Consider the following 27,977-nt stretch of genomic DNA (forward strand, 5'->3'; position numbering starts at 1 on the left):
GAAAAAGTATTGTCCAGGCACTTTTATCTCATCTAATCCCAACAACAAACTCCATTGTTCCTCCAGTGTTCAGAAAAATACACAGAAGAACGCAGATTAGTTAAATGACATAGGCAAGGTCTCCTTATTAATGAAGAAAATGAAAAAGAGAAAAGAAAATACATAATCATATCCATATCTCACAAAACCAAACCTCATATTGTTTTTTTTACCTTTAGCATTAATAGAGTAGCATCTTTGCTTTTGCTACCAAAATATCACAATATTGTTGTTAACTATATTCCATAAGTTACACTATTTATAATTTTGCCATGTATCACCACTTTCTTACACTTTGTGGGAGAAGAACATTCCTGTATTTATATTAGTAACCACAATCTTCATCTACCGCCAAAGTCACCATTCTACATTCCCTATATTATCTTTCAGCTGGTCCTCCAAGTAACATTTTTTTTTGTTTTTTTTTTTTTTTTGTGGTGCCTTATCCTTTTTTTTTTTAATTGACTTGTAATAATATTACATTAAAAATATATATGTGAGGTCCCATTCAACCTCACCCCCCCACCCCCCCTCTCCCCCCCCCCCTACAACACTCGTTCCCATCATCATGACACATACATTGGATTTGGTAAGTACATCTTTGGGCACCTCTGCACCTCATAGACAATGGTTCACATCATGGCCCATACTCTCCTCCATTCCATCCAGTGGGCCCTGTGAGGATTTACAATGTCCGGTGATTACCTCTGAAGCACCATCCAGGGCAGCTCCATGTCCCAAAGACGCCTCCACCTCTCATCTCTTCCTGCCTTTCCCCATACCCATCGTCCACCATGTCCACTTTTCCCAATCCAATACCACCTCTTCTATGTGGACATTGGATTGGTTGTGTCCATTGCACCTCTACGTCAAGAGGAGGCTCAGATTCCACATGGATGCTGGATGCAATCCTCCCATTTTCAGTTGTAATCACTCTAGGCTCCATGGTGTGGTGGTTGTCCTTCTTCAACTCCATCTTAGCTGAGTGTGGTAAGTCCAACAGATCAGATTGTAGGTGCTGGAGTCTGTTGAGGCTCAGGACCTGGCTATCACATTGTCAGTCCAGAGATTCAAATCCCCTAAATATATCTTAAACCCCAACATTAACTGCACCTCCAGCACATTAGCATGAAAGTCTTATGAAGGGAGATCCCATCTGAGTCCAGCTTCATCACACATAAACACCATTTCCAAAGAGGGGCCATCTGCCTTGGTAGTTAACCCCATCGGCCATGACCATAACTCCCATGGGTCTCTTTAGCCCTCAAAGGAACCAATATCTGGGGGTTGTATCTGCTTTATCTGTCTCTCTGACTCTGCTCAGTTGTGCATGAGGGCAATCCTTCTGCCAGCCTCCAGACTCTTTTTTAGAAACTCGTAGCCATATAAACTCATTTCTCCTTTTCATTTCCCCCTTACTTTAGGTCAAACAGCATTTTAAAGTCATGGTATTTTATGTAGACGTGGATATTCTGCTGATCCGCATTGAACCTTCCGTATAAGGTCATTTTCCAGTTGCATCATCAGTTGGTAGTTGATAGTGGTCCCTCGTTGCCAGGGAGGCTCATCCCCGAGTGTCATGTCCCACGCTGGGGGGAAGGCATTGCATTTACATGATGAGTTTGGCTTCGAGACTGGCCACATTTGAGTAACATGAAGGCTGATAGGAGGAAATTCCCAGGCACAATGTTGCTCTAGGCCTTGTTCTTATTTTAGGTTTATCAGCTCACAAGCATAGTCATTAGCATCAGGGGCTCACTGTTGAACCCTCACTCCCTCCCGGTCCCCGCCACTGTACCTGGGAGACTGTCGCTGCTCCCCTAGGGACCACGACAGAGCACCACTGGCCAGGAACCCAGTACCCCCCCTGCTGTGGTTTTTAATTGTTGCCACTATGAGTATATCCAAACATTACCCTGCACCCTGGACATATGTTCTGTACAGCTCCCTGTCAGCCATATATCACCTGTCATTGGTATCCCATACCAGTATCCCTCCATTGCCATTGTTGAAACACTCTGTGATCCAGAACTCCCCGAAATTTGAAGCCCAATATAATGTCATGGTCCCTTACTAGGGAATGGCATATAGAGATGGGTTTAAAGGATAGATAAAGAACTTGGATAAAGTTAGATAAAGAACTTAGATAAAGAATGTTGACTTGAAAAAATTCCACATCCTATCTTTTTCTTTTTTTTTTTTTTTCCCCCCCTAATTATTCAGCTTTTCTTGAAGCCTGTTTTAAGGTGAGAACCTTCTAGCTGAGGATTCTGGATATAGTTGTGTGTGCAATCAAAGCTTCCACAGCCTGGGGCGGTGGGGGGGGAGCGGGGGGGAGGTCCCAGTGGCATTGCATTACCAGAGGTACCAGCAGCCCCACAGCTTCATGCTCTGATCTGCAATAACACAGAATTTTAACCCAACAGTCTCTCCAGACAGCAAACCCTGGCGGTCCTGAGGAGCATGGCAGCCCCTGGAACCTGTAAGGGACCCCGTCTTCACAGACCTTTGCTACTTCTGGCCTCTCCTCTCCATCACTGCCCAGATTTGGGATCTATGCGCTGCTTCCCACTCTGGCCCCTGGCTCCTGTTTCTGGGTGACATATTCACACGCTCTGCTCTCTGAAGTATTACTGGGTGCGGCTGGCTGCTTGACTTTCCCCTGGTACCTATGGCCCCTGAGTCTTCAGCTGAGAGCCTTTACACCTGTCCCGGCCAGCCCTGTGCCAAAAGGTTCTCTTTGGCATCATCCCTGCCTCCCAGGTGTCCCAGTCCAGGTCCCTGCCAAACTGTCAACCTGCTGACCAAGCTTGGACCTGATGAGAATGATCCAGGTATTTGCATTTGAACAGGGGCTCATTAGAAAACAAGGAAACCTATAGACAAAGCCAGGCTCTGAACAGTGGGGTCTCAGGCCCCTCCAGGCAATGGGGCATCTTGGAGTAGTGCTGTCCAATAGTGCAAGCCCCTAGATGTAATTTTAAATTTTCTAGTACTTACATTTGCAAAAAAAAGAAAGACAGAGAGAAAAATAATCAGAGACAGAAAGAGAAGGAAGGAAGGGAAGGAGGGAGGGAGGGAGGGAAAGAGAAAGAAAAAAGAGGGAGGGAGGAAGGTAAAGAGAAAGAATGAGAAAGAATGAAAGAAAGAATGGAAGGAAAGAAAAGAAAAAGAAGAGGGTGAAATTCATTTTAATAATACTTTCTGTAGCCTAATATATCCTAACTATTATCACTTTAACATGTAATTCATGTGAAAATTATTGAGATTTTTTTACAGTCTTTTCCTTACTAAGTCTTCGAATTCTGGTGTGTGGCTTGTGTGTATAATCCTCAATTTGGACCACGTTTCAAGCACTCAGTCACCACACGTAGGGAGCCGCTGCCTTGTCAGTCCATGCAACTCTCCCCCATGTGGTCAGCATCGTGTCTCCCTTACTCATACTTGACTGGGAATGCTGTTTTAAACACCTCCACCTGCCCCCCACCTGCTCTTTAACTCAAGGTTCCTGAGGTATAATTTCCACCCAGTAAAAATTCACCTTTTCCGAGTGTGCTGTTGGATGAGTCTTTTTCACTACCACAATTCCATCACTTGCAGTCAACCACCCCCACCCCCCAAGTCCCTGGCACCCACTGATCTGATTTCTGTTCCTATAGTTGTACGCATTCCAGAAGGTCAGATAAATGGAATCAGACAGTATGACAAGGTTAAATTTTACCTGAGCCCCATGAGCCTCAAAAACAGTGAATTTTAAGAAATTCCCCTGCCCTTTGTTTCGGGAAAAGTCTGACTGAAACAAACAAACAAAAACAAACAAAAAACTTTTCCCATGTGACTTAGATGAGACTCTGTGATGTCCTCTTGACAAGGCCGGCACAGACTCTCCACATTCCCATTCTTTGTCTCATCAATAATTAGCTACTAAACTGCTTGTCCCCACTGATCAATGGAACAAAATGCTTGTTTCCCCAATTGTGGTTAAGATTCTTTCCTTCCTTGAGACCTGAGAACTTGAAGGGCACCTATCAAAAACTAGGCCACTCCAGCATAAAACTTTCTCTGATCTACTATCTGGATCATGCCACCCTTTCCTTCCATTTCCCCATATCTGGTTCTTTCGTCTCTATAAAGGAAAGGCTCTTTTTGTCTAATTCTTGAGACACCTGCAGACCTTAGGGTCAGAACAGTCTCCCTCTTGCGATAGTTGCCCCCCTTGATCAAGGTAGCCCCTTTCCCCCTTGGCAATAATCCTTTCCAATAAAGTCTTTCCTTACCAAGTCCAGATTTGTTTTTTATTTGACGGTTGTAGCCTTTTGCTACAAACTCACCTAGCATCATGCTTTTGAGATTTCTTCATGGTATTGCATGTGTCAGCAGTTCCTCTTTATTCCTAAGTAGTATTCCATTGTATGAATGTGCCACAATTTGTTTATCCACTCACCAGTTGATTTGGACAATCATGAAGAAAGTGTCTATAAGCATTTCCACACAGGCTTTCGTGTGAACATATGTTTTCATTTCTGTCTCTAGTCCTGGGCTTGCTGGTATGTTTGACTTTATGAAAAAGCTCTCACCCTTTTTAAATGGACTTTTATATGGAGTTATGCTGCCCTTGAAAACTTGAGTCTCTCGTAGATTCCCCTACAAGGAATTGCATGAATGAATGAACCTCAGGATGGGGGTAGGGAGATGAGGACCGTGGAGGTATTGAATTAGGTCCTGAGAACCTGGGCATAATTTCCAGGGAAGCCAGATTGACTTTAAATGTTGGCATAGGAGAAAACCAAGCAGACTGGAAGATTGGGGGTAGGAGTGGGACTGGGGTGGGCAGGGATTGAGGTTTTGCTCCTGAGGGGGACCATGAGGACGTTTTAAGAGGTGTCCATAAAAAACAACAACAAAAAACCACCCTGCTGCACACATCGCACCAAGTTCCTGAGGGTGTGGTTCTTTGGGGAAACCAAAAAAGGAAGCAGAGTTTCCCATCTCGGTGGCGTTGACAGAACAGGCCCTGGCGCCAGGCTGGGCGGGACCCGGCAGGTGGAGACAGGCGTGGGAGGATCCAGGGAGGCAGCCTTGTGGGGAGTCCCCGGAGCTCCAGCAAGGCAGGGCGCCCTGGGGGTTCTCAGCCCAGTCCGACAGGCAGCATCCCAACTTGATCTGGCTCTCCACAGCTCTCCAGCTGGAGACCTGGCTGTGACTACATCAGATCCTATTTGCTACTCGTCGCACACCTGGGCCCCAGAGATCTTGGAGTCCAACACAAAGAAAGCTGCAGACAAATGGCTTAAAACTCACCTGACAAACCTGTCCCCAGGTTAGAGCAGATCTGGACCCGCAAAGGGCCCCACAAATCACTTCCAGCTATTTAAGTTAGGGTAGCAAATTTAGGGTTTTCATGAAAAAACAACTTTCATGTTTTCACTGTTTCCCACTCAGTAATAACCATAGCAAATGTTCTCTGCATGTTTACGGTCTGCTGGGACTTGCCCAGTACTTGACATTTAATCCTGACGGCAGCACGGTCCACCTCAGATCCCATTTTGTAGATGAAGAAACAGGGTCGTGGAGGTCATGGAATTTTCCTATAGGTACTAAGGAATCATACTGAATTTAAGTTGGATGTCTGGCTTCAGAACCTGTTGTTTAAGCTGCTTGGCAGCATGTATGCTCTCTCCTTATAACAAGTAAATATGTGCAGTAGAGACAGTTTAAAAATACAGATGAATAGAAATAAGGCAATAAAAATCACTCAGGAATAACTGTTAAGAGCATTCTGCTTTACTACACAGCAGACATCTGTGGGGTGATAATGTGGGGTGTCATGTGGTGTTCCTTACTTCATTTTCTAGTGATCATTAAAGCAATACTTTTTATTCATAAATATCTTTCCATGCCAATAACTACTTCTACAAGATTGTTTTAAGTGAGTGTATTTTATTCCATTTCATAAATGAGCTAAATTAATTCAACCTAATTCCCTACTGCTGAACCTTTCTCCTCTCATTTTTCACTTTTAAGAATCATCTTTTAGCTAAATCTTTTTATTTATCATAATTACCTCCTTGGCAAGCTCCTAAATGTAAGATATCAGAATCACAGAATATGCTCATTTTGAAAGTTTTTGTTAGCTTATGGTGCAAATGACCAACTTATACTCCCCTGAGTTGGGCATAAGAGTTTTCCTTTCCCAACACACAGAACTACATTCAATATAATCCTTTTAGATTTGACTTTTCCCAGTTTTGTAGGCAATGAAAAGTATCTTACAGTTATTTGAGTTTCTACTTTTCTGCAAAGCTGACACTTTTTTTTTCTATGTTTATTGGGTCATTAGTATATCTTTAGTGAATTGTTTGCATCTTTTGGCAATTTTTCACCGGAGCATTTGTTTTTACTTATTGTAATCTCATGGCCCTTTATATGTTAAGGCTAGTAATACATATAGTGTCAAAGGTGGCAGATACTTTTACCCAATTTGTCATATGCCATCTTTAACTTTTTAATGATGCTTTTTTTGCTGTACTGCAATATATTTCTTAAAATTGTTTCCCTCTTCCATGAACTCTCTTATCAACTCCTGAAGTCGGCAATCTCTTTGGAGCTATCAGCTTTCACACTCACACTCCAAGGGCCTCATTTCCAACAGTGACTTTACAATAAGTAGGAGGGGGCCAGAATGTTTTGTTCTTCCCATTTTATGGATGGAAGACTGAGCCCCAATAACCAATGGATTTTCTTCAGTCACTAGAAAACCCAAGACAAAAGTATACAAATACCAGATATCATAAGTTGTGGTGGCAAATCATTTTCACCTCCCCTGGCAATGCTGGTTCCTTGGTCATGGCTGTCTTGGACACTTGGTACAGGCCTGGCTTTTTGGCCTTGTGATGAACTGGTAAAGTCTGCTGGGGGGTGAATGGGCGGGGCATGTGCAGTGCATGTAATGTGTGGGCCATGTGGGCAGACTGCCACAGAGAGAGGCACGGGTGTGCCCAGACACTTAGAAGAGATGTTACTGATCATTGTGCTATCTGGGCATAAACTGGCAAAAGGGATGCATGGCCATTCCTGGAACAGGGAACCATGCAGTAGAGGGGGACCAAAGCTAATGGGACTCCATCCAGTTAGCACAGCAGGAACATGCAGAGCTGGCTTTGGACTCCAGCTCTGTGCTTCTTCCATGGTGCCTCACGGCTACCGCTAACTGCTGTGCAACCTTGGGCAAGTTTCCTCATGGCTCTGAGTCTTAAATGTCTCTGTAGAAAATGAGAAGAAATTCTAATGATTTTGGTCATAAAATTCTCTGCACACTGGAGTGTTGAAGAGTCTAGTAAAAGTCAGCCACTTAGCATCTGTTCCTGCTCATCAACTTTCTTGGGCCAGTGCAGTGGACTTCCCCTCAGTGGGAGTGACCTTGGCGCCGCTCAGCTGGTGAGCCATATTGCTCTGACACCCGCCTCCGCCCTACCTGAGTCCTGGAGCTGTGTCTCAGCTAGCCTAGCTGAACGTCTGGGGAGTAAAATAGGGTATGCTTCTGAGGGAAACTTTCGCCACCTAAGGAGGCTCCTGAGTCGGGCTGGGATAACAGGGACAGTAAAAGTGAATGGTGTTCAGCTTTCATAAGACCATGGGCTTTTGAACGAGCCCTTGAACTCCGTGGTTATATCCTGCCTCTTACACTTACTAGCAAAGACATCTGAGCAAGTAACTTACCTTGCTGTGCCTAAGTCTGTACATTAGGAATTGGTTCATGTCTTAGTTTCCTAGGGCTGCTGTACAAATGATCACAAACTGGGTGACTTAAAAATAACAAATTTATTCTCTCAGTTCTGGAAGCCAGAATTCGGAAATCAGGGTGTCAGCAGGGCCATGCTCCCTTTGAGGCTCTAGGGAAAAAGTCTTCCTTGCCTCTTTTCAGCTTCTGGTGGCCGCAGGCAATTCTTGGGTTATGGTAGCATAACCCCAATCTCTGCTTCTATCTCTTTCCCTGTGCCTCTGGGTCCAAATTACCCTCTTCGTACAAGAACACCTGTAATTGGATTTAGGGCCCACCCCAATCCAGTATGAACTCACATTAATTTGATTACATCTTCAAAGACCCCGTTAATCCAAATAAGGTCACATTCACTGGTTCCAGGTGGACATAAATTTTGGGGGAACACTATTTTACCCAGACAGTTCAGCTGCTAATAGAGATCTTAGCAGCTTAAACAATGAGGATGTTTATTATGTCAGCCTCACACATCTTCCATCTTTCTGCTTGCCATCCTTAGCACATGGATTCTATCTCAATGTTGACAAGATGCCTACTGGTGCTCCAATCATCACATCTTAATTCCAGGCAGCAGGAGAAAGGGTAAAAGGAGTATACACATTTTAAAGAGCTTTTCCAGATGTCCCCCTTTTTAAGAGCTTCTCCAGAAGCCCCACCCAACATTTTCCTCTGACATCTCATTGTCAGGAACTTATTCACTGGCAATGGGTACACGCCATTGAGAGGAAGGCTGGGAAATGTAGTCTCAGCTTGGCACATTGCTGCCCCAAATAATATTGAGGTCCTGTTTCTAAGGAAAAAAATAAGACCTGATATTGGGTAGGCAACTAGCATTTTTCCCATACTCAGTTTTTCTATCCATATAATGGGGATTATAGCAGCAGCTACCTCATACATGTAGGCCTAGCATACAGTAAGAACTCAATAAATGATAGCTAAATCATTGTACATTCAAGACAAAATGACGTGAAAAAGACCAATAATGTTAGCATTACTACGAAAGTAGTTTTGACCTTACAGACTCCCAGATAGACTCTCAAGGATCCCCAGGGTTCCTAGTCTGCCCTTCGAGAACCTCTGCTTTAGAGAATCATATCATTCTTGGGCACACCTGACACAGAGCTCCACTGTGACATGGAAAGGGCCCATGGTCATCCTTTGGCCTTCACACAGTTTGGATAATTTTTATTAACAGACATTTGTCTCTTTCCTAGAATTAGCCTACACTATCATGATCTTTTCTGAGTCTCTTTTTTATCTGTTTTTGCCCATTTTCCCTCCAGGTGGACCTGCCAGTGTTGACCCCACCTCCAGTGACTGGCTCCCTGAAGAAACTCCATAAACATAAGTTGAACAAACGAAACAACCATAATTGATAAAAGAGTGGCTCTATTAAAGCAGGTGTGGACATTCTGTTCTGACTCCTCTCACCATTCATCACACTTTTAAATTCTGACGCCCAGAATTATCAAACCTGCCTGATGCCTTGGACCAGACAACACCTGGGCAGCTGGGGGCTGGCAGCTTGGACTCTGGAGTCAGACATTCCAGGGTTTGGATTCAGTGCCTCCTGGCTCATATCACTTAACGTTCACTTGTGCAACCCACGCTTAATAAGCACCTTCTAAGTCCAGGTGCGGAACCCTGGTATCCTGGTGAGAGAGACAGACTCAGAGATGTTAACTGTGGACAGGGATTCAGACCATAAAACAATTGATTCAATTCCAACTGGGTAATGCTCTGAAGAAACAACGTTCTGACAGAGCCCAGAGGGAGCTCCTATGTACACAGGGTGTTCAGGGACGGCCTCGCTAAGAAGGGGACTTTTGTTTGAGGCTTGAAGTTCAGAAGATTCAACTGTGCCAACAGCTGGGAGGACATTCCTGGCAAAGGGCACAGCCAATGCAAAGGGTCAGAGGGGAGAGGTTATGACGTTTACAGGCCAGAAGGAAGTGCAACGCGAACGAAAAGGAGTGGGGAGATGGGCTGGGCAGGGCGTGCCTTTGGAGGCCTCAGGAAAGCAGGCATTTGACTTTTCTTTCAAGCAGGAAGGAGAGCCAGGAAATCGAGTTTGCATTTGTGTTTATTCACTTGCTAGTGAGATTTAAGTTTTTCTCCGTTAACCATTTGTGTTCTTTTGTGGATTATTTGCTCACATTCTTCCGCCATTTACCGCCTGGAGTATAAGTGTCTAACTCATTTGATGAGGTCTCTCTAGATTAAAGATTTTAATCCTTTGTCACTTTCAGTCATATCCATTTCCCTCAGATTATTGTTGGCTTTTTAATTTTAGTTCCTTTTTTGGGTGTAGAATGTTTTAAACGTTTGCGTCTCAATGTCAGAGTTCATCCGTCACTTTGAAGCTTAAGAAATCTTCCACGACTTGATATATTTTTAAATTAACTAATTAATTCTTATTTCCAGTACTTGCTATTTGATAAACTTTACTTATGTTGCGATGGGAGGGAGGTGTCAAAGCCTGTTCAGCCTGAGCTGGAGCGGAAACTGGAGGCAGGGCTACCCGTGCCGCGCTCTCCACCAGGCCCGTCCGGCCCAGGTCAGGCCAGCGCGCTGGACCCCGCCTCCGGGCCCGCCCCTGGCCACGCCCCAGGCCGCGCCCCGGACCCTGCCGATCCGTGCTGACCTGTCAGCGTCGCTTGACCCGGTCCAGTACCCGCCCACCCTGATTTCATTGGCTGCCTTGCCTGCCCCGCCCCTCGAGGGGGCCTGCTGATTTTCCGAGCCAACCAGCAGGCGCGACGGCGGCGGGCGCGGCGGAACCTGGATGCCGGGGCACCCGGGCCAGTGGTGAGGGAGTAGGGGTCCGTCTGCAGTTCCTCGCGGGCCCAGTGCAGTGCCCCGGCCAGCCCCGGCCTGGCGGCAACCCTGCCCCGGGTGGAGGGGCGGCGACCGCGACCGTCGAGGGCCGTTGGACTCGGTGGGGTTGAAGGTCAGAGTTCGGAGTTCGCTCCTCTGGCAGGTTGGGGCCCTGCGGGTCCAAGCGCAGGGGCGGGCAGGCCCGGGTTTCTTTGTCGGCCCGTGCGTGGGGGCCCCCTCCTTTCACGGAAGGGACTCAGAGAAACTGAGGCGGGCCAGCCGGGGCCCCCTGCAAGCCCAGACCCGCACGGGAAGGTCCGTCCCCGACCTCGGGCCGCCGCACGAGAGAAGGGCGCGCTCGCGACCCTCGGCCCCCGGGAAGAGCCGGACGCCTACTCGCTGCTCCTTCGGGCCGGCGGGGCTCGGGTCACTGAGACCCAGTGAGATCGGTGCGGCTTCCGAGGTCCAGCCTCCCCGAGTCCGGGTGGGGGGCCTCCCAGGTCTCAGCCTCCTTGAGAGAAGGTCGGGGGTGGGAATCTCCGAACGGCCGCTCCCATGCGGCTCCCAAGAGCCCCTTTGTCAAGTACATTTTAAGGCTGTTAATCCCCGTGTTTGAGATTTCATTTCTGGAATCCCATTTTAATAATGGGGAGAGGGGAAAGGGTTGGTGTGGCTTTTACACTGTGGCTAACAGAGAAAATAAACACTAGACATGCGGGTGTCATGAATGCAGAGTGACCTGTGAGAAACTGGGCGAATTTCTTAGATATATGTGTTTGAATTCTACTACGAGTATTTTAGTCTTCTAATGCTACGTGGCAAGTGTCCTTTGTATTTGACCTTCTTAGGATGATATTGTCGAATAAGATTTTTTTTGTGTGAAGAGGTTCTGAGTTTAAGATTCTCAGTGGCGAGGAAGCAGGGAACACAGTACTTACCTCTCACTATTAGGCTCCCATGATTTTTTTTTTTTTTTTTTTTTTACTGTTCCGAGACCAAAAATAGAATTTGTTTCCTTACATATGTGGGTGTTGGGGAGACACAACTGATGGATGAGGAATGAGGAGTGAAGATAGGGGATACCTCTTTTCTGTGCAAAAACTGCAATTAGGAAAAAAATAGGTGTTTTTATTGTCTTTTAATACCTGCTGCTAGCATAGCACACTTTTTTGTCCTGATGGATTTTGTTGAGTATTCAGAATAATGAGGGGAAGGAATAATCATCTACTATTGCCACAGAAGAATGAATATGCCTCGTGTGGAACATACTTTAGGTGGAATTAACCCTCCTGTTTGGTTTCTAGTTAAGAAAATGAGGCAGAAATTGTTAACCAAGACCTTCCAAGGCCCAGCTGTTGTCTGTAGGACTCCCACCAGCCATGTTTTCGTGTTCGAGGATGGCAGTGGGGACAGGGACTCGGGGGACTCCTCTGAAGATGAGTCACCCAATGTGGTTCTTCGGACTCGGGGCAAGGAGCGCCAGAGCCCTCACCAGGCACGAGCTGGGGACGTGGTGCTGTTGCAGCGGGAGCTGGCCCAGGAGGATAGCCTCAACAAGCTGGCGCTTCAGTACGGCTGCAAAGTAAGAAGTCTCTCAGGTGAAGGAGTTTATAGAGGCACCGGGGACCTCACTGAAGGGTGGGGGGCCCTCCCTTCCTTATACCTAGCAGGTGGTTGGGAGACCCCTGGCTTAGAGGAGCAGGTGGAAGTACCATTAGCTCTGAACCCTGGGGTCTTGAAGAGTGAGGGTCAGTCAGGAGGCTTGGGAAATGGGGCAGTTTTCCCATTCTACCCCTTCAAATTGAAATTCTGAAACCATTTTTCTTCTTTTGAACACATTTTATTTAAGACCTAAGGGGGCTGGAGATGCCAGGCAGCATTTATCCAAGATTTCTTTGGTGTGCGTCTTTTTCTTGCTACATTTATTTTTCTGAGCTTATTTGACTGGTAAAGTTTTACCTTTGCTCTTTTAGAACTGATAATCTTGTCTTTGTATGTTACCTACATAACTCTTTTTCTTTTTTTAATTATGTTTTTAGCATTCAGAGTGATTAACAATGGCAAAGTAAGTAGGAAAATGTTTACAGAATTCCTGCATTTTCTTCTAGATTGAAACTATTTCATTTTGCTAACTCTGTGTTACAAATTTCTTTGGCCTTCTCTAAGGCTGTATAAGCTACTTATTAAAAAATTCTTTTCCTCCTTAAAGCGTCTGCCTGTCATTTATCTAACAAAGTCCAAATGACTAAACACATTGTGTGGTTGTGCTGTATTCTTTCCCAGGGAAATAACCGGGTCAGTCTCCTATGATACAGAGCAGACTTCCCATTATACTCTTGACTCCCATGATCAGCTTTTGTGGGCATAATGTATTCTTTATAGGGCATGGGTTGAAAAATGAAACCAACCTCCAAAGACCTGGATAGATGCAATAGACTTCTTGGATTCTTGTCTAATAAATCAGTGAAGAAAATATTATGCCTTCTTTAAGTGATCAGTTTCCTATTTGAAGTAAATAATTGGCTGTTAGTTTATCAGGGACAAAGACAAAAAGAGCTCAAGCATCTCATGCATTAATTAGTTTTAGATAAAATGTCCCTCACTTCAGTTTAATGATATGATAAAAGCAGTTCTTTGACTACGGCTCTATTTACACTCTGGTTTAAGTGGACTTATGAGTTCAAACATTAGAATCCACCTCTGATGGTTTAGATAAGTTTTTGAAGTTGAGTTCTAGGAAGATTTACCTTTTGGCTTACTTTCCCCCCAACGTAAATCTTGAAGTCAGAGGTCAGCATGCTCAATTAAAAGAAGAGCTTGTAATGAACTTTACTTGATAACGCTCACAGTGGTGTGTGTTCCTTCCTTCTCGGGTCCTGAAATTAGAATAGAAGAGCTCAGTCCAAAGCTTTCAATCTGATTTGTGATTCCCTACATATTTCTAATCATTGTGAGAAGTGTTGTGGAATTCCCAAAGGGAATTAACTATAGGTCACTATTTTTTAAATGTTTATAGAAAGAAAATGTGATAAAATGGTGAGAGCACACCTCTCAAAAACATCACTGCTGGTAAACTAGGTTCTGAGTGTGTATGTGTGTGTTGTGTGTGTGTGCGTGTGTGTGTAGGTGGCTGAATAAACAACTTTATCCATGGCCCCTACTAGATTGGGTCCTGATGCAAGAGGGACCTCTGGGCCAGGCACTGTTGCCTTGAAAGTTGGAAGTATTACGGGCTGTACCTTTCATTTTAGTACCATGATTGTGTTTGTGTCTATAAACATTTTGTTACAGTCACACTCTTGAAAAAGTTGTTTTCCAAATCCGATCTTAAGTTGTTCAGACTTTTCCATCTATAGAAAAACTTGAATATTAAGATGCATGTTTAGGCTGAGAACCAAAATTAGTTATTCAGCCTAATTTTGTGTGTAGGTGCCATTTTCAAGTCTTCATCAGATTCTTGGGTGGTGTGGGTAGGCCCATCACCCAGAAAGGTTAAGAGTCACTTTTTGGATATTAGTTTTAAGGAGCTTTCCATGTTTCATGATTTTTTTTCATGGCTTCTCTAGGTCGCAGATATCAAGAAAGTGAACAACTTCATCAGAGAACAAGACATATATGCTTTAAAATCTATTAAGATTCCAGTGAAAAACCATGGGATCCTAACAGAGACCCACAAAGAGCTAAAACCCCTCCCAAACCCATCTTCAGAGACCAGAGTGACCTTCGTGGACCTTCCAGAGCCAGACAGAACAGCTGGAGGCACTGGGGTCCAATCCAGCGAACTGGCAGATTTCTTTAAGGGGATTGACCAGAATATTGAGAGGGCTGTGCAATCAGAAGTCTTCTTAAGTGAAAGTTACTGCACAGACACCTGCAATCAGCCACTGCTCCCAGCTACTCAGAAGACACTGGCAAATGGTGCAGACTGTGGAATTCAGTGGTGGAATGCTGTTTTTATCATGCTTCTAATTATTGCTTTGCCAGTGTTTTATTTGGTCTATTTTAAAATACAAGCCACTGTTGAGACCCCTAATAGCTTGAACACAACTGCTGTCCCCAATATGTCAATAGCACTGAGTGCAGTGCCAGGGAAAGCCCCCAGATTAGTGATTCCTGTGCCAACCATCACCTCTTCAGGCAGCCATTTCAGTCAGACCCCCCAGGTAGGTAACTAAACATTAGTAATTGGGCTTCTAATGGGCATCATCTGATATTGGCCATATTCTAGGGGTGCTGCATTTTCATTTCTGTCTTATGGAGAGTTTTCAGGGGTCTCTTGTGTTCTCAACTTGCTGACCCTGGGAACAAGGCTACATGAGCTAGAATACCAGTGCCCTCCATGTCGTATATCCAGAGACATGCAGCAAGAGACGTTTACATGTGACAGGTTGCCATTTCTTAAAGGGACATGGGGGATTGACTGAGTGTTTTCACAGTAACAGCAGTGTGTGGATACCCAAGTTGGATGTGGCTATAGGGGGAGGAATGGCCTCCACAAAGGGACCTTTGGGGTGGGAGCTCCAGGGGCTTCACAATTCTGTTGCCTGGCTGTTGGCAGTGCCCATCTGTTGTGGAGGGGAGGTTGGCTCTGAGAGGTGGTGGGTCTGGGACTCTACAGCAAAGGTGCCTATGGAATAGTATTGATCATCACCCTCTTTAAGAGAGTAACAAATGAAAATTATAACAAGCCCTGCATCATATTTGCTTCAACCATTAGCCTTTTTTGAGGCTGTGACACTTTGAAGCTGGGTGGACCCCAGAAGATTATGTTCTTCAGGTTAATCCATTCCCATGAGTGTGGACCTATTGTAGGTGGGACCTTTTGATTAGGTTACTTTAGTAAGGCATGGCCCAGGGTGGGTCTTAATCCTCAAACTGGAGTCCTTTATAAAAGAATGAAATATAGAGGAAGAAAGAGAAAGCCAAGGAAGTAGGAAGGTGAAAGCAGCAAGACCTGGAAGAGAAGGGAGAGACTAGCAGATACCGCCATGTGCCTTTCCATGTGACGGGAGTCCAGGATCACCAGCAGCAGTCCTCAGGGAGAGAGAATCGCCTGATGATGCCTTGATTTGGACATTTTCACAGCCTTGGAACTGTAAGCTTGCTAGCAAATAAAAATCCCCATTGTAAAAGCCAGCCCATTTTTGATACATTGTATTTCAGCAGTCTAGCAGACAAAAACAGAGGCAGTGTCATTTCTAGAACTGAAAAAGCCCCAAATCCAAACTAGTTGGGAAAACTAGTTCTTCATACTTTCAGAGATAACAGTTGCTCCTCATTCATGGATGCTGTATTTGCAAATTCACCCACTTGCTAAAATGTATTTGTAACCCCAAAATCAATACTTGTGCTTTTGTGGTTATTTGTGGACATGAGCAGAGCAGCATAAAATCTGAGCTGCCTATCACGGAAATTCCCCACTCAGGTTGAACAAAATGATGCTGTGCCTTGTCTCTGCTCTTACTGTAAACAAGTGTCCTTTTTGTGGTTTATTTAATGCCACATTTCTCTTTCTGTTGGTGATTTCACTCTTTAAAATGGCTTCCAAGTGTAGTGCTGAGACCCTAAGCACAATAAGGCTGTGACGTGCCTTATGGAGAAAATACATGTATTGGAGGAGCTTTGTTTGGGCCTGAGTTACAGTGCCATTGGCCAATGTTTGTGAATCAAACATATATATATATAAAATCAGGTGTCTGTAAACAAAAACACACATAAAACAAGGTTTTGTGTTGATTGGTCGACAAAGGTGGTGTGACCAGAGACTCACAGGAACTGAACTCTGTATTTCCCCTAGGAGCAGTGGCTCAGTATTACTAATTCAGTGTTTGAGGCAACTTTACAGAATACACAGTTGTCCAGAATAACGAACATCTACGGTTCTTAGTCTGAAACACAAACATGCTCGGCCAGCCGTTCCTGGCCGGAAGGCATGGGGCCCATTGCCCAGTTTCATGTGAGGAATGTTTCCACAGTGATCTTCATGGGGTTACCCAAGTTAGCTTTCTTTGAAAGACCTCTTGCTGACCCAGTATCTACACAAAAATAGGTATGGAGAGAAGGATGAATGCATATCTTTGATGAGGTTCTAATGTTACTGTCTGCCTCACTTTAAGGATGAATAGTCTGCTGTGCAGTGTCGCCCTGCGTGTGCTGGAAGGGCAGAGCAGAGAGAACTGGTTACAGTTGGTGCTGCTTCTCTGACCCAGTTTTTATGACTAGAGAGCCAGAGCAAAATGGAACTGCATCATCTTCCTTTGGGGGATGGCCCTAGAATAACACTACATGCAGTGTAGCTTATAATGTGAAAAGACAAGATACTTCATAGAAGGTCTGGAGGTGACCATGTAAAGTGGGGATCTGATACCCTCTGTAAAAGTTCTGTACAAAGGTAGGAGAGTAGGCAGGGCCAGAGAACAGGGGAAGGGAACGGGGAGGGCCAGCAGACTTGGCCCTGCAAGTGGGCAGGAGTGGAAGGGGTTAGGGAAGAGTCTGCTGATGCTCAGAATGCTACTTTGGCCCCACAGAAGTGGGAACGGGCTAGTGGGCCTTGTGATTCATGGCTCAACCTTGGTGAGGTTCACAGGAAGGAGAACACAGAATATGCTGAGCCTTGGCATTGGATTATGGCATCTTGGATGGACTATTGGAACAGGCTTGCCTTGGTAATATAACCGAGGGTTAACAAATAATTATGATTATAAAATCATATAGATAATTTTATATTAGAAAATAGCAAAAGGTTATTTGAAAGTAATGAAGCTAGCTAAAATAGTCTCACCTCTGTTTATGGTTACTCTAGATTAAACCTCACCCTTGTGTATGTTTACCTTTGTAATGTTAATCTAGATTATGGCTTAAGCTCACTTTATGTATGCTTACTGAGCATTGGGATGGTAACCACTCCGCCCTCCTCTGTTTAATATCCACATGGAAAACCTTGTATCTGACCTCTACTTGATCTCTGATAAAGACTAACTTTGTAAGGCCCCCGGGTTTGGGGCCCACCCCTGTCATTCCTGTTCAGCCCCTTAATGTTTATTAATGAAGGAACCTGTGTCCCACTCCACCCTAATTATTCATTAGCACCCCAAAGTTATAAAATATTAGAATTTCTGCAGTTCAGGGAGGCAGTTTGGGGCTGTGGCGCCTACCTTGCTCCTTTGCTCGCACAACCAAGTAAACTTTTTCTCTTCAAAACCGTATCTCAGGAATTGGCTTTAAAGATGCATCAAGAGAAAAGAATCCACTTTTGCTCAGTATCAGTTCTTGACACATTTGGCCTGGAGATAAATTTAAAAGGTCTCATCATGTAAGAGGAGGGAAGTAAGGCAGAAGAGTGCTTGAGATGGTATCCAGTTTCTTTCAATTCATGTACAGAAGCATCCACGTACCCAGATTCAATTAGCAAACTTAAATTATCTTCATAGATGTCAAAACCATAAACAGGATAAAATGAGCTTGTGGAACTTTGCTATGGGAAATGTTTTGATCATATAAATGCTTTTCTGGACAAATGTTTGTGCTGCTGTGCCACTGAGGGGCATAGGTTTCTCCTTTTTTCACCTTTCATTTCAGCAGGCAGGGCTCAGAGTCACATGGGAAAATCACTTTTGTCAGGTGTGGTTGTTTGAAGCTATATGTACTCCAGAAAAACATGTTCTTAAATCTAATCCATTCCTGTGGGTGCGAACGCATTGTATGGAGGAACTTTCGATAAGGTTACTTCGTTTAAAGTATGGTCCGATTCAGTCAGGATGGGTTTTAATCCTATTACTAGAGTCCTTTATAAGTGGAATGAAATTCAGACAGAGGGAAAGAAAGCCACAGGAAGCAAGAGGCTGAAATTTAACAAAACCTGGAAGAGAAGGGAGAGCCCAGGAGACACAGCAATGTGCTTTGCCAGGTGACAAGCTAAGTACCAAGAAATGCCGGCAGCTAGTCCCAGAATGCCAGTCTTTGGGAAGAAAGCATTACCTTAATGCTGCCTTGATTTGTGCTTTCTTTTAACCTCAAAACCATAAACAAACAAATTCCTGTTGTCTGCACTGACCCATTGCATGGTATTTGCTTGAGTAGCCCAGGAAACTAAAACACCAGGCAAAGAACAAATACCTGTATACTTCAGTTTTCTCAAATGGAATAAAATAATTTCTTCTGTGAAGGAAAGCTGATACCCCCTTTTTAAATTGGGGGTTAATAAGTCAGAATTAAAAGATGTGGGATGGTGCTGGAGCAAGAGCGGGCGCCTATGTTCTGTGGCAGCCCAGGGTTCCAAGTTCACATAACAGGTGCAGGACAGGAAGAGGAAGATACAAACTCAGCCAGACTGGTCTGTGGACCATGTTTTAAAGTGGTTTGATTAGGTACACATAAGAGATACCATGAACCTTATTTTCTACATACTTTAACCATTTTCAGTATCTTTGGGGAATTAATGTTTTATAGATGTAATTAGATTGGTTAGATTGATGATAATCTCCAATCTTTCTGGTTGAGCTATAGTGCTTAAAGTTGAAGCCTAAGGAATCTCCACTTTCAGGCAAACGCTGCCCCCATTTCACCAGGAGACAAAGCTGCAGGGACCCAGCGAAGGCCTTGGGGTCACCTGGTGCAGTAACTGGACAGCCTCCATACACACCACAGCCCCACTCCTGGAGAATGTATTTCCCAGATTGCCTTTGCTCTGTGTTGAGTTGTACGAATGGCCTCGGGTTGAGGAAGCGTGATTTAATCACTGAAAAGACTTCATAGAGGGGATTTAACATTTTCATCAGTTCTAACTGCTTAGTTTACTTTTGGGTTATCCCAACACAGTTTTAAGGAATCCATCCAATAGGTTTACAGTATTTCCTCTGCCTTGACTGGAGAGCCAGAAATCTTATATTTGACTATTAATTTTGGCAGAGAATATTTTTAATTGCTGACAGTTACCACCTGTTTTCTTCTCTTCCCTTTTACTAAAGTTTCCATTCATTCATTCAGTAGACTATGCTGACTATATGTCTGGCCCTGCTGGGGAAGACAGGGCAGTATCTCCTCCCAGGTGGGTTTACCTTCCCAATAGACAGGCAACAGTAGACAACAAACACAATAATTTCAGGCAGGTGAAGAGCTATGAAGATGCCATCTGGGGGCTATGGTACAGCTTGCCTGTGGGGAACTAGTGGGGTGTGCTTTGGATTTCTGTGATGGTGATAGTTGGTTCTGCATCCATAGGCACAGTCCTGAAAGAGCCCACCAAACAGTCCTTATTCCATTTCAGTTTGTACTATGAAGACTTTGGGTGGAAAAATTAATTCCAGTATTTCAATAGACATAAAAATCTATGCTCAGGAAATACTTAAGGCACAAGATGTGGGGAGCAGATGCGACTCAAGCAGTTGAGCCCCTACTTCCCACATGGGAGGTAGTGGGTTCGGTTACGGCGCCTCCTAAAAACAAACAAACAAACTAAACAACTCAGGGGAGCTGATGTGGCTTAGTGGTTGAGTGCCAGCTTCCCACATATGAGGTCCAGGTTCAATCCCTGGTCCTGAGACCACACACACACAAAAAGAAAAAGGACACAAGATGGGGAAAGGCCAGTTAGGTAAACATTGTCCATAATTACCTAAGGAAAGAAAATGGTAGAAAAATTCCAGTGTTATTGCCTAAAACCATTTCCCAATGCAAAGGGGCTTGGTCCAGAATTATCAGAGTGAGGGCCAGGAGCCCCTTTTGGCTGCCTGCCTTAGGCTGTTTGGAGGCCTGGGATCACTTGGTCCAGGCCCCAGGGGACACTTTGAGCAAATAAAACTGAGTACAGTTTTTAAAGGAGCAAATTATGAGGAGTAGATTCTGTATAAAGTGACACAGTTGAACTTTAGTTTCCCGATGGACTGGAATTGGAACCCTGTTGCAGGTTAGGATTATGCCTGAGGCCATCATTGTGAAGCTTTTCTCCCCAAAGGCTTTGCAGTTTACTTGTAGTCACTGTTCAGGGGGTAGAGCTGGTGTTCCCTGTGGGTTTGATTTTCTACAGCTATAATGGTTACTTTGGTGTCATTTTTAGCAAAGAACAGAGAATCTTCCACATCCCTCTTTTGGCCCATTTTCCATCATTCCTTGGAAGTTTCCTTGTGATAAGGTAGAAGCTCCTTGAATGTCTTAGAGTATAACTGGTAGTGTGTGACACAGCCTGGGGATCTCTGACCCTGTGGCGTTGCAGGACTTTAGTGCCCTGTAGGTAGTGTCAGGGAAGGCAGTGGCATGCTCTTGCAGTGGCTAGTTCATCCATTTGTTCAGGTAACATAGGGAGCACGGCCTGCTCTACCGGGGTTCCGGTTGGGTATGGGACGCAGAGGGGAAGGTGTACCTTGCACCTGGCTTGGGAATGTGCAGGCTAGGGGGCCCAGCAGGGCTCCGCACAAGGGCTCTGGACTGAAGTAGGTTGGAGTGGGCAGGGCAGGGGTCAGAAGAGACAGCCTAAAATTACTGAATTGAGAGACTACTGGCAGGGATAGGAGACTGAACTTGGCTGTAGGAAGGACCCAAAGAGTCATGAAGATTTCTCTCCGGGAAAAGACTGGGATGCAGGCTAACAGCAAAAACAACCATAACATAGCCCATAGTGCCCACAAGATGCCACACAGTGCTCTAAGAACATTGTTCAGTAACGCATGTTATCCTCACAATAAGCTCATGAGGCAGGGACTGCAATTATCCCCATTTTACAAAAGGGAAAACCAAGCTGTCCAAGACCGCATAGCTAGTAAATGGGGAGGCTGGGAATCTTGGGACTCTCAACCACTTTGCCACAAGCCTTGCTGCTCATTCCACTTGCCCAATGGTCCACTCTAGCTTGGTAGAGACACTGAAGGGCATGATCCAGGCTCACAAAACAGGGTGGCTGCTTGGGCCTTAGCCCTAGGCTGGACCTTCTGGCCTTTTAAGGCAGAGTTCCAGGAAGGGGCAGCAGAGAGAAAAACTAAGGAAATTTCTATTGGTCCATCTGGGTCACTGCACTTGTAGAGATAAGAAATGTCAGATCCATTGCCTGAACCCTACAGAGAACTGTAGAAACAGCATTTATCTCCTGGTTTTCTTGGTGGTGCAAAAATGAACTGGATTTAAATGCTAAGCCAGGTTCCTTGATTGTGAGAAGTAAACCTGATATGTTAGTAAAGGAGACTCCCTAAAGCTTCTTCCCTTCTAGTACTTCATACTTTGGACACGTTTCCTCCAAGCTTCTTTCCTGAGAGGAACGATGATTGGCCTCTTAGTTTGCCAAAGCTGCTATGACAAATACCACAAAATGGATTGCTTAATCAACAAGCATTTATTGTCCCATGATTTTGAAACCTTGAAGTCCAGAATCGAGATGTTGGCAAGGATACACTTTCTTCAGTGTGTCATGTTCTGATGAGGGCAGTCCTCCGTCACATGGCAATCTCTCCTTGTGTCTACTTTTTCTGGTTTCTTCTAATGTCTGGCTTCTTCCTGTGGTTTTCTCTGACTGCTGTGGAATTTCCTCTTTATATAAGGCTTCCAGTCCTACGGATTGAGGCCCACCCGACTCAATTTGGCCACATCTTACAACAGTAACGTCTTCAAAAGGTCCTGTTTACAAATGGGTACACTCCCACAGGGATGAAGATTAAGACTTGAACATGTCTTTTGTGGAAATATAATTCAGTCCCCAACAGCTGTCTTCACCAGGCCGAGCAGGGTGATGGGGGTGAGAGAGTATGGAAAGCATCCATTTTTGCCTGTGCTTCAAGGGCCATCTCGGTACAGTAGAGCTACTGAGAAAAGATGAGTCCAGTCTGTCTGCCAGCCCTCCTGGCACAGCCATCAGGCCCCACTTCCCCTGGGGTGGAGATGTGCAGCTCCAACCTGCAGCCTGTGTCCCCTCCCCTCCCTGCCCTGAGAGACTATTGCAGACCATGCTAATGGGAAGCTTCCTTTTCACGTCCCAGGGAGACTGATACCACCATCCTTCCCTTTTTGGAGGATATCTTTCTTGGATCTTCAGCCAACACTGGATTTTATTTTATATATATATATGATTTAAACTTTATACTGTGGTAACACATATGCAACTCAAAAGTTTCAATTTTAACCACTTTCAAGTTTACAATTCAGTGGTATTTACATTCACAATGCCGTGCTACCATCACACTAGGTTATTTTTTTTTAAGATTTATTTTATTTATTTCTCTCCCATCCCCTGCCTCCATACCCGTTGTTTGCTCTCTGTGTTCATTTGCTCTTCTATGTCCACTTGTATTCTCAGTAGCACCGGGAATCTGTCTTTTTTTTGGTTGTGTCATCCTGCTGTCTTAGCTCTCTGTGTGTGCGGCGCCACTTCTGGGTCGGCTGTACTTTTCTCTCGGGATGGCTCAATGTGGGGCGCACTCCTTGCACATGGGGCTCCCCTACCCCTGCATAGCACAGCACTCCTTGCATGGTAGTGCTGCGCATAGGTCAGCTCACCAATGGGCCAGGAGGTTCAAACCCAGGGCCTCCTATATCGTAGGCAGACACTATCAGTTGAGCCATGTCTGCTTTCCACACTAGGTTATTTTTAATCACTGTTCACTACTCTGAATACAGAACATGTGCTACTTTTCTCCTTTCCTCTTTCCTTTCCTTTCTTTCTTTCTGGCTCTTTCTTTTCCCCCTTCCTCTTCTTTCCATCTCTCTCCCTTCCTTTCTTTATCTTTCCCTCCTTTCTTTATTTCTTTTCCTTCTTCTTTCTTTAATATTCTAGAGCACTGATTTGGTTGGGGGAAAGATCTTAAGAAGGAATGAATTAGCTATTTGATTATGAGGATCCTTGGTACAGTTTTTCTCATTTCTTCTGTTTGGAACTCAAGCTTCTTGGATCTCTGGGCTTATATAGTTTCATCAAATTTGGAAAATTTTCAACCCTTATTTCTTCAATAACTTTCTCTGATTTCCCCTCTCCGATTACCTATATATTAGGTTATGTGATGTTCCACAGCTCACTGATGCTTTGTTCATTTTTTATTCAATTTTCTCTTTAACTTTTGATAGTTGCTATTGTTTTCTCCTGCTGTGTCTAGTCTGCCATTAATCCTATTCAGTGCATCTTTCATTACAAGTATTTTTCATATTTACAAGTTATACTTGGCTCTCTTTAATATTTTCCATTTCTTTCATCATTGTGCTCATATACTCTTGAACATATGGAGTAACTTTATAATAGCTTATCTGCTCATTCTTATCATTTGTGTCATTCTGAGTCTGTTTCTATTTGCTGATTTTTTTCTTGGTTATAGGTTGCACTTTGTTTCTTTGTATGCCTGGTAATTTTTTTTTTTTTTAAGATTTATTTTCCCCTTACTCCCTTTTGTTTGCACTCACTGTCTGCTGTGTCTGCTCTCTGTGTCTGTTCATTGTGTGCTGTGTCTGCTCATCTTCTTTTAGGAGGCATGGGGAACCCAATCGTGGGAGGGAGATGTCCAATGGCTTGAGTGACCTCTACTCCTGCTTGTTGTGTTGCTCATGTGTTTGTTTTGTCTCTTCATTGTGTCACCTTGTGGTGTCAGCTCACTGTGTTAGTGCTTCCTTGGAGGCAATGGTAAATAACCAAACTCAGGACCTCCCATGTGGTAGGCAGGCATCCAACTTCTTGAGCCACATCTGCTCCTCAGTCTGGTAGTTTTGATTGGATGCTAGACATGGTGAATTTTATGGTGTTGGGTGCTGGAATTTGTTGAATTCGTTTAAATATTTTTAGGCTTTGTTCTGGGACACAGTTACTTGGAATTAATTTGATCCTTTTGAAGCTTTGTGAGGGAAGATCCAGTGTAGCCACTAGTCTAGGGCTAATTTGATACCATACGGTGATGTCCTGCTGAAGGTTCAACACAATACTTCATGTATTAGGAGCTCTTTCCACTGTGGCTGGTGAGAGGCGGGTTATTCCTGGCCCTCAGTGAGTTCTGAGGAGTGTCCCATCTACCTTTTTCTATTGTTTTTTTTTCCTGGTCTCAGTGATTTCCTCAGATGCATGTGCAGATCAGGGCTCAGCTGAAGACTCGAGGGGATTTCTGTTCAGCTCCTTCCCCCAGTACTCTGTCCCACAAATTCTAGCTGCTGGCCTCCTTGAACTCTTTCTCTTTGACTCAACAAGATTGACTGGGCTGTGCTATGGTCTGGAGACTCGTCTGGCAGGGCGCTGGGGCACTCATCAGTTTTACCTAATTTATTTCTCTTCTCTCTGCAATCACTGTCCTGTACTACCTGTTGTCTAATGTCTCATGTATTTTTGTCCTTTTTTTCTGTTGTTTGATGTGGGAAGATACATCTGGTCCCTGTTCCATTATGGCCCAAAGTGGGAAGTCTACAGACCACAGTGTGTAGGAGAAGCCAAAATGGTGGCATAAGGGGGCAAGATTGGTTCAGAGGCTCCAAGGGAGCAAAACTATTGGTATACTCTGAATTTGTGAGTCTGGACTGTTCATAGGACAGGATGTCAGAGGAGCAGATTTTCTTGGGGGCCTTGGGAATGAGTTCACTGAGTTCCATGCACTTGGAGGTGCAGTTCTTTTGGGTTTAATAAACATTACTGCATTTTTCCTATGTGTCCAATGCTGGGCTCCTAGTTGTTGAGTGTGTTATTGCGGCCAAGCAGTTGGCAAGGAAGGACAACCCCTGTACAAATAGTCCAGTAAGTGGAAGAGGTATTATCCTTGTTGCTTATTACCATTGGAATCATAGCTTCTCTCCCTAAATCCTCTTGTTCCTCTGAAGCCCATGCCATGAGAACATAATACCTGCTACACTTTCTTGTTCTATCATCTACAGATCTTCTGGCCACTCTCTTCACTGATGAGTTTGGTGCCTGTGCTCTTGGTATCTGCACAGATTAGTGCGTCCCCATATTTTCCAGGTCATAACACACAGAAAATAAGATGTGTGCAGCACTATAAGTAAAATAGAAAAGACTTGACAATCTCTATATGGGCTTTAGAATTGAAGACAAAGGGGGCAGGGAGTAGCTGAAGGGTTTTGTTGCTTTTTGTTTTTAAAATGGGTGATAGAAAGACCTGCTTTTGTGCTGATGGGAATGCTCTAGAAGAGAGGGAGATATTGATATTGTCAGAGAAAGGGAACACTTGCAGGAGTGAAGACCCTGAGAACGAAAGAGGTAATGTACAACATAGAGGGCTCAGCCTTAGATAGGAGCTTAGACAGTTGCCAAAGCCACTGGAGGGATAGCTGAGCATGTGGGTACAAATGGAGGCAGGTTTCTGGGTTTCATGGTGGAAAGATTGTGTAGTTCTCATTTGATTGTTTCATTTTCTCAATGAAAATTGTGAGAGAAAGTAATCAGCTGGGAGTAAGGGGAAATGGTCTTGGAGGTTTGACTAGAAAGGAGAAAATGTAAAATAGTTATGCTGGAAAGCATGGAAGGTAACATATTAAGGACTGTGGGAAGATGGCAGAATAGGAAGCTCCAGGAATCAGTTCCTCCACCAAAACAGCTTTTGAACTGGCAGGAATTATCTGATACAATCACTTTGAAACTCCAGTGTCTAGGGAAACACAGTGCAGCATCTGGGGAGGAGTGGGAGGAAGAGGCTGGTAAACGGCAATAAAGATCAGTGAGTTTCACCTTCCCTGCAGGGCTACCATGCCCATTCCCCTAGGCTTGTGGCCAGCAACAGTGGGAAATGGAGCTCCAGCTTAGCTTGCTGGTGCCAGGGTGGGACATAAAGAACTAGCCCTCTCCACTGTGAGGATGTGTGGTCTGATACCAGATCTGTGATGAGCTACTTCATATTGCAGGGGGTCACTGAGTGGGGCCATCATTCCAATCCCTCTGGGCAAAGGCGGCAGAGGAATCTTAAAATAACCTTCCTCAAAACTACAGAAAACAGTTAAAGGGTTGCAATATCTGGGCAGGTGCTGAATTAAGAAAAACACAGCTTCAAAATCAATAGGTACTACATGTCCTTACTGCTGTTATCATGGTAATTGGCATGTCACTTATTTCTAATGTCATCCCTGAAAATGAATCTGGATAGAAAAAAAAATCCATAGAAGCTCCTGGTGCCCTTGCTAGCTCTTCCCCCACCCCTCCACAATGCAGGCTGGAACCAGCTTGTGGTTCCACTGTGGGTCCCTGACCCTGTTCCAGAGGGAGCACAGTGGCCCCTGTGTGCAACCGAGGTGCATATCAGTGCTAATCTATCAGGTGAATGTCTTGAGGGCTGAGAAGTCACTTGCAGACAGCTGGGACTGTGTAAGAAACAATTAAGTTGAAACAGCCTGGAGCAAAGGACTACCTGCATTAAGTCACTTGAAAGAGCACCCAGGAGCGGGAGTTCTGTTCCAAAGGATAAAGCAGGTACTCCCTCAAACTCCTGTGGACTGTAAATGGGGGTCCTAGTGCCTGTAGCAAGCACAGTCCCAGAAGAAGCAGGTTCCCCTTCTTTGGCTCCACACAGGCTCAAATAAGACAGAAAGAACCCTGTACTTCCCAAATCAGTTTTGGGTTGATGTGCTTGATAGGAGGACAATGCTCTGAAGGAGACCACTAGCCAAAGCAGATCCAATTTGCAAAGAGCATGAAAAGTGCTTTTTGCCTTATTTGTTTTGACTGGCTACTGGCTATTCAAGAAAATCTGTCATATTACTAGCTGGATACAAAATTAAGGGACAGTATAGGAACTAAATCCCAGAATTAACACTTTAAAATATTAAAATGTACAGTGTGCAACAAAAATGACAAGACAAGAAGAAATAAGAAATGAGGGTCCATCCAAAGAAAAAAGATAGGACCAGACTTTCATCTTACCGACAGAGGTAGCAAAATTATGATCCTCAATATGCTCAAGGAGATAAAGGTACACATGGAAAAAGAACTAAAGGATATGAACAATATGGGACTTTCTCTAAAGAAATAATGGAGTTGAAGAACATAATAATTGAAATGAAAAATTGCCTAGATAGTTTCAACAGCAGCTTGGAGGTAGCAGAAGAATCAGTGAACTTGAAGATAAGACAGCTTGAAATGATTCAGGCTGAGGAGCAGAAAATTAAAGAATAAAAAAGAACAAAAAGAGCATAAGAAAACGGTGGGACATCATCATGCATACCAATATACACATTATGGGAGACCCAGAAGGAGAGTAAAAAGAGAAAGGGACAGAAAGGATATTCCAAGAAATAATGGCAGAAAACTTCTCAAATTCAACCAAAGACATGAATATGCATATTCAAGAAGCCCAACGAACCCCAAACAGGATAAATTCAAAGAGAACCACCAGGCCTAGATACATAATTAAATTACCCAAAGCCAAGGACAAGGAGAGACTTCTGCAAG

At 44.4% G+C, this 27,977-nt stretch overlaps 1 protein-coding gene across 4 annotated transcripts; it reads left to right on the top strand.

Annotated features, from left to right (window-relative positions):
• The first annotated feature begins 10,542 nt into the window (after positions 1-10,542).
• Positions 10,543-20,200, top strand: LYSMD4 (LysM domain containing 4). 4 transcript variants are annotated; one of them, XM_071214336.1, is made up of 4 exons: positions 10,543-10,769; positions 11,941-12,234; positions 12,676-12,701; positions 14,203-20,200. In XM_071214336.1, the coding sequence occupies exons 2-4, from the start codon at positions 11,949-11,951 to the stop codon at positions 14,809-14,811; spliced, it is 921 nt and encodes a 306-aa protein (XP_071070437.1). In that variant the 5' UTR covers positions 10,543-10,769; positions 11,941-11,948; the 3' UTR covers positions 14,812-20,200. The 4 variants fall into 4 exon arrangements, with proteins under 4 accessions (XP_071070437.1, XP_012382057.1, XP_012382056.1 ...); XM_012526603.3 differs by lacking the exon at positions 12,676-12,701 and having other exon boundaries at positions 10,560-10,627; positions 11,941-12,218; XM_012526602.4 differs by lacking the exon at positions 12,676-12,701 and having other exon boundaries at positions 10,624-10,769; positions 11,941-12,218.
• The last annotated feature ends 7,777 nt before the right edge of the window (positions 20,201-27,977 follow it).

This window comes from Dasypus novemcinctus, chromosome 3 (assembly GCF_030445035.2).
Source record: "Dasypus novemcinctus isolate mDasNov1 chromosome 3, mDasNov1.1.hap2, whole genome shotgun sequence".
Classification (NCBI taxonomy): Eukaryota; Metazoa; Chordata; class Mammalia; order Cingulata; family Dasypodidae; genus Dasypus; species Dasypus novemcinctus.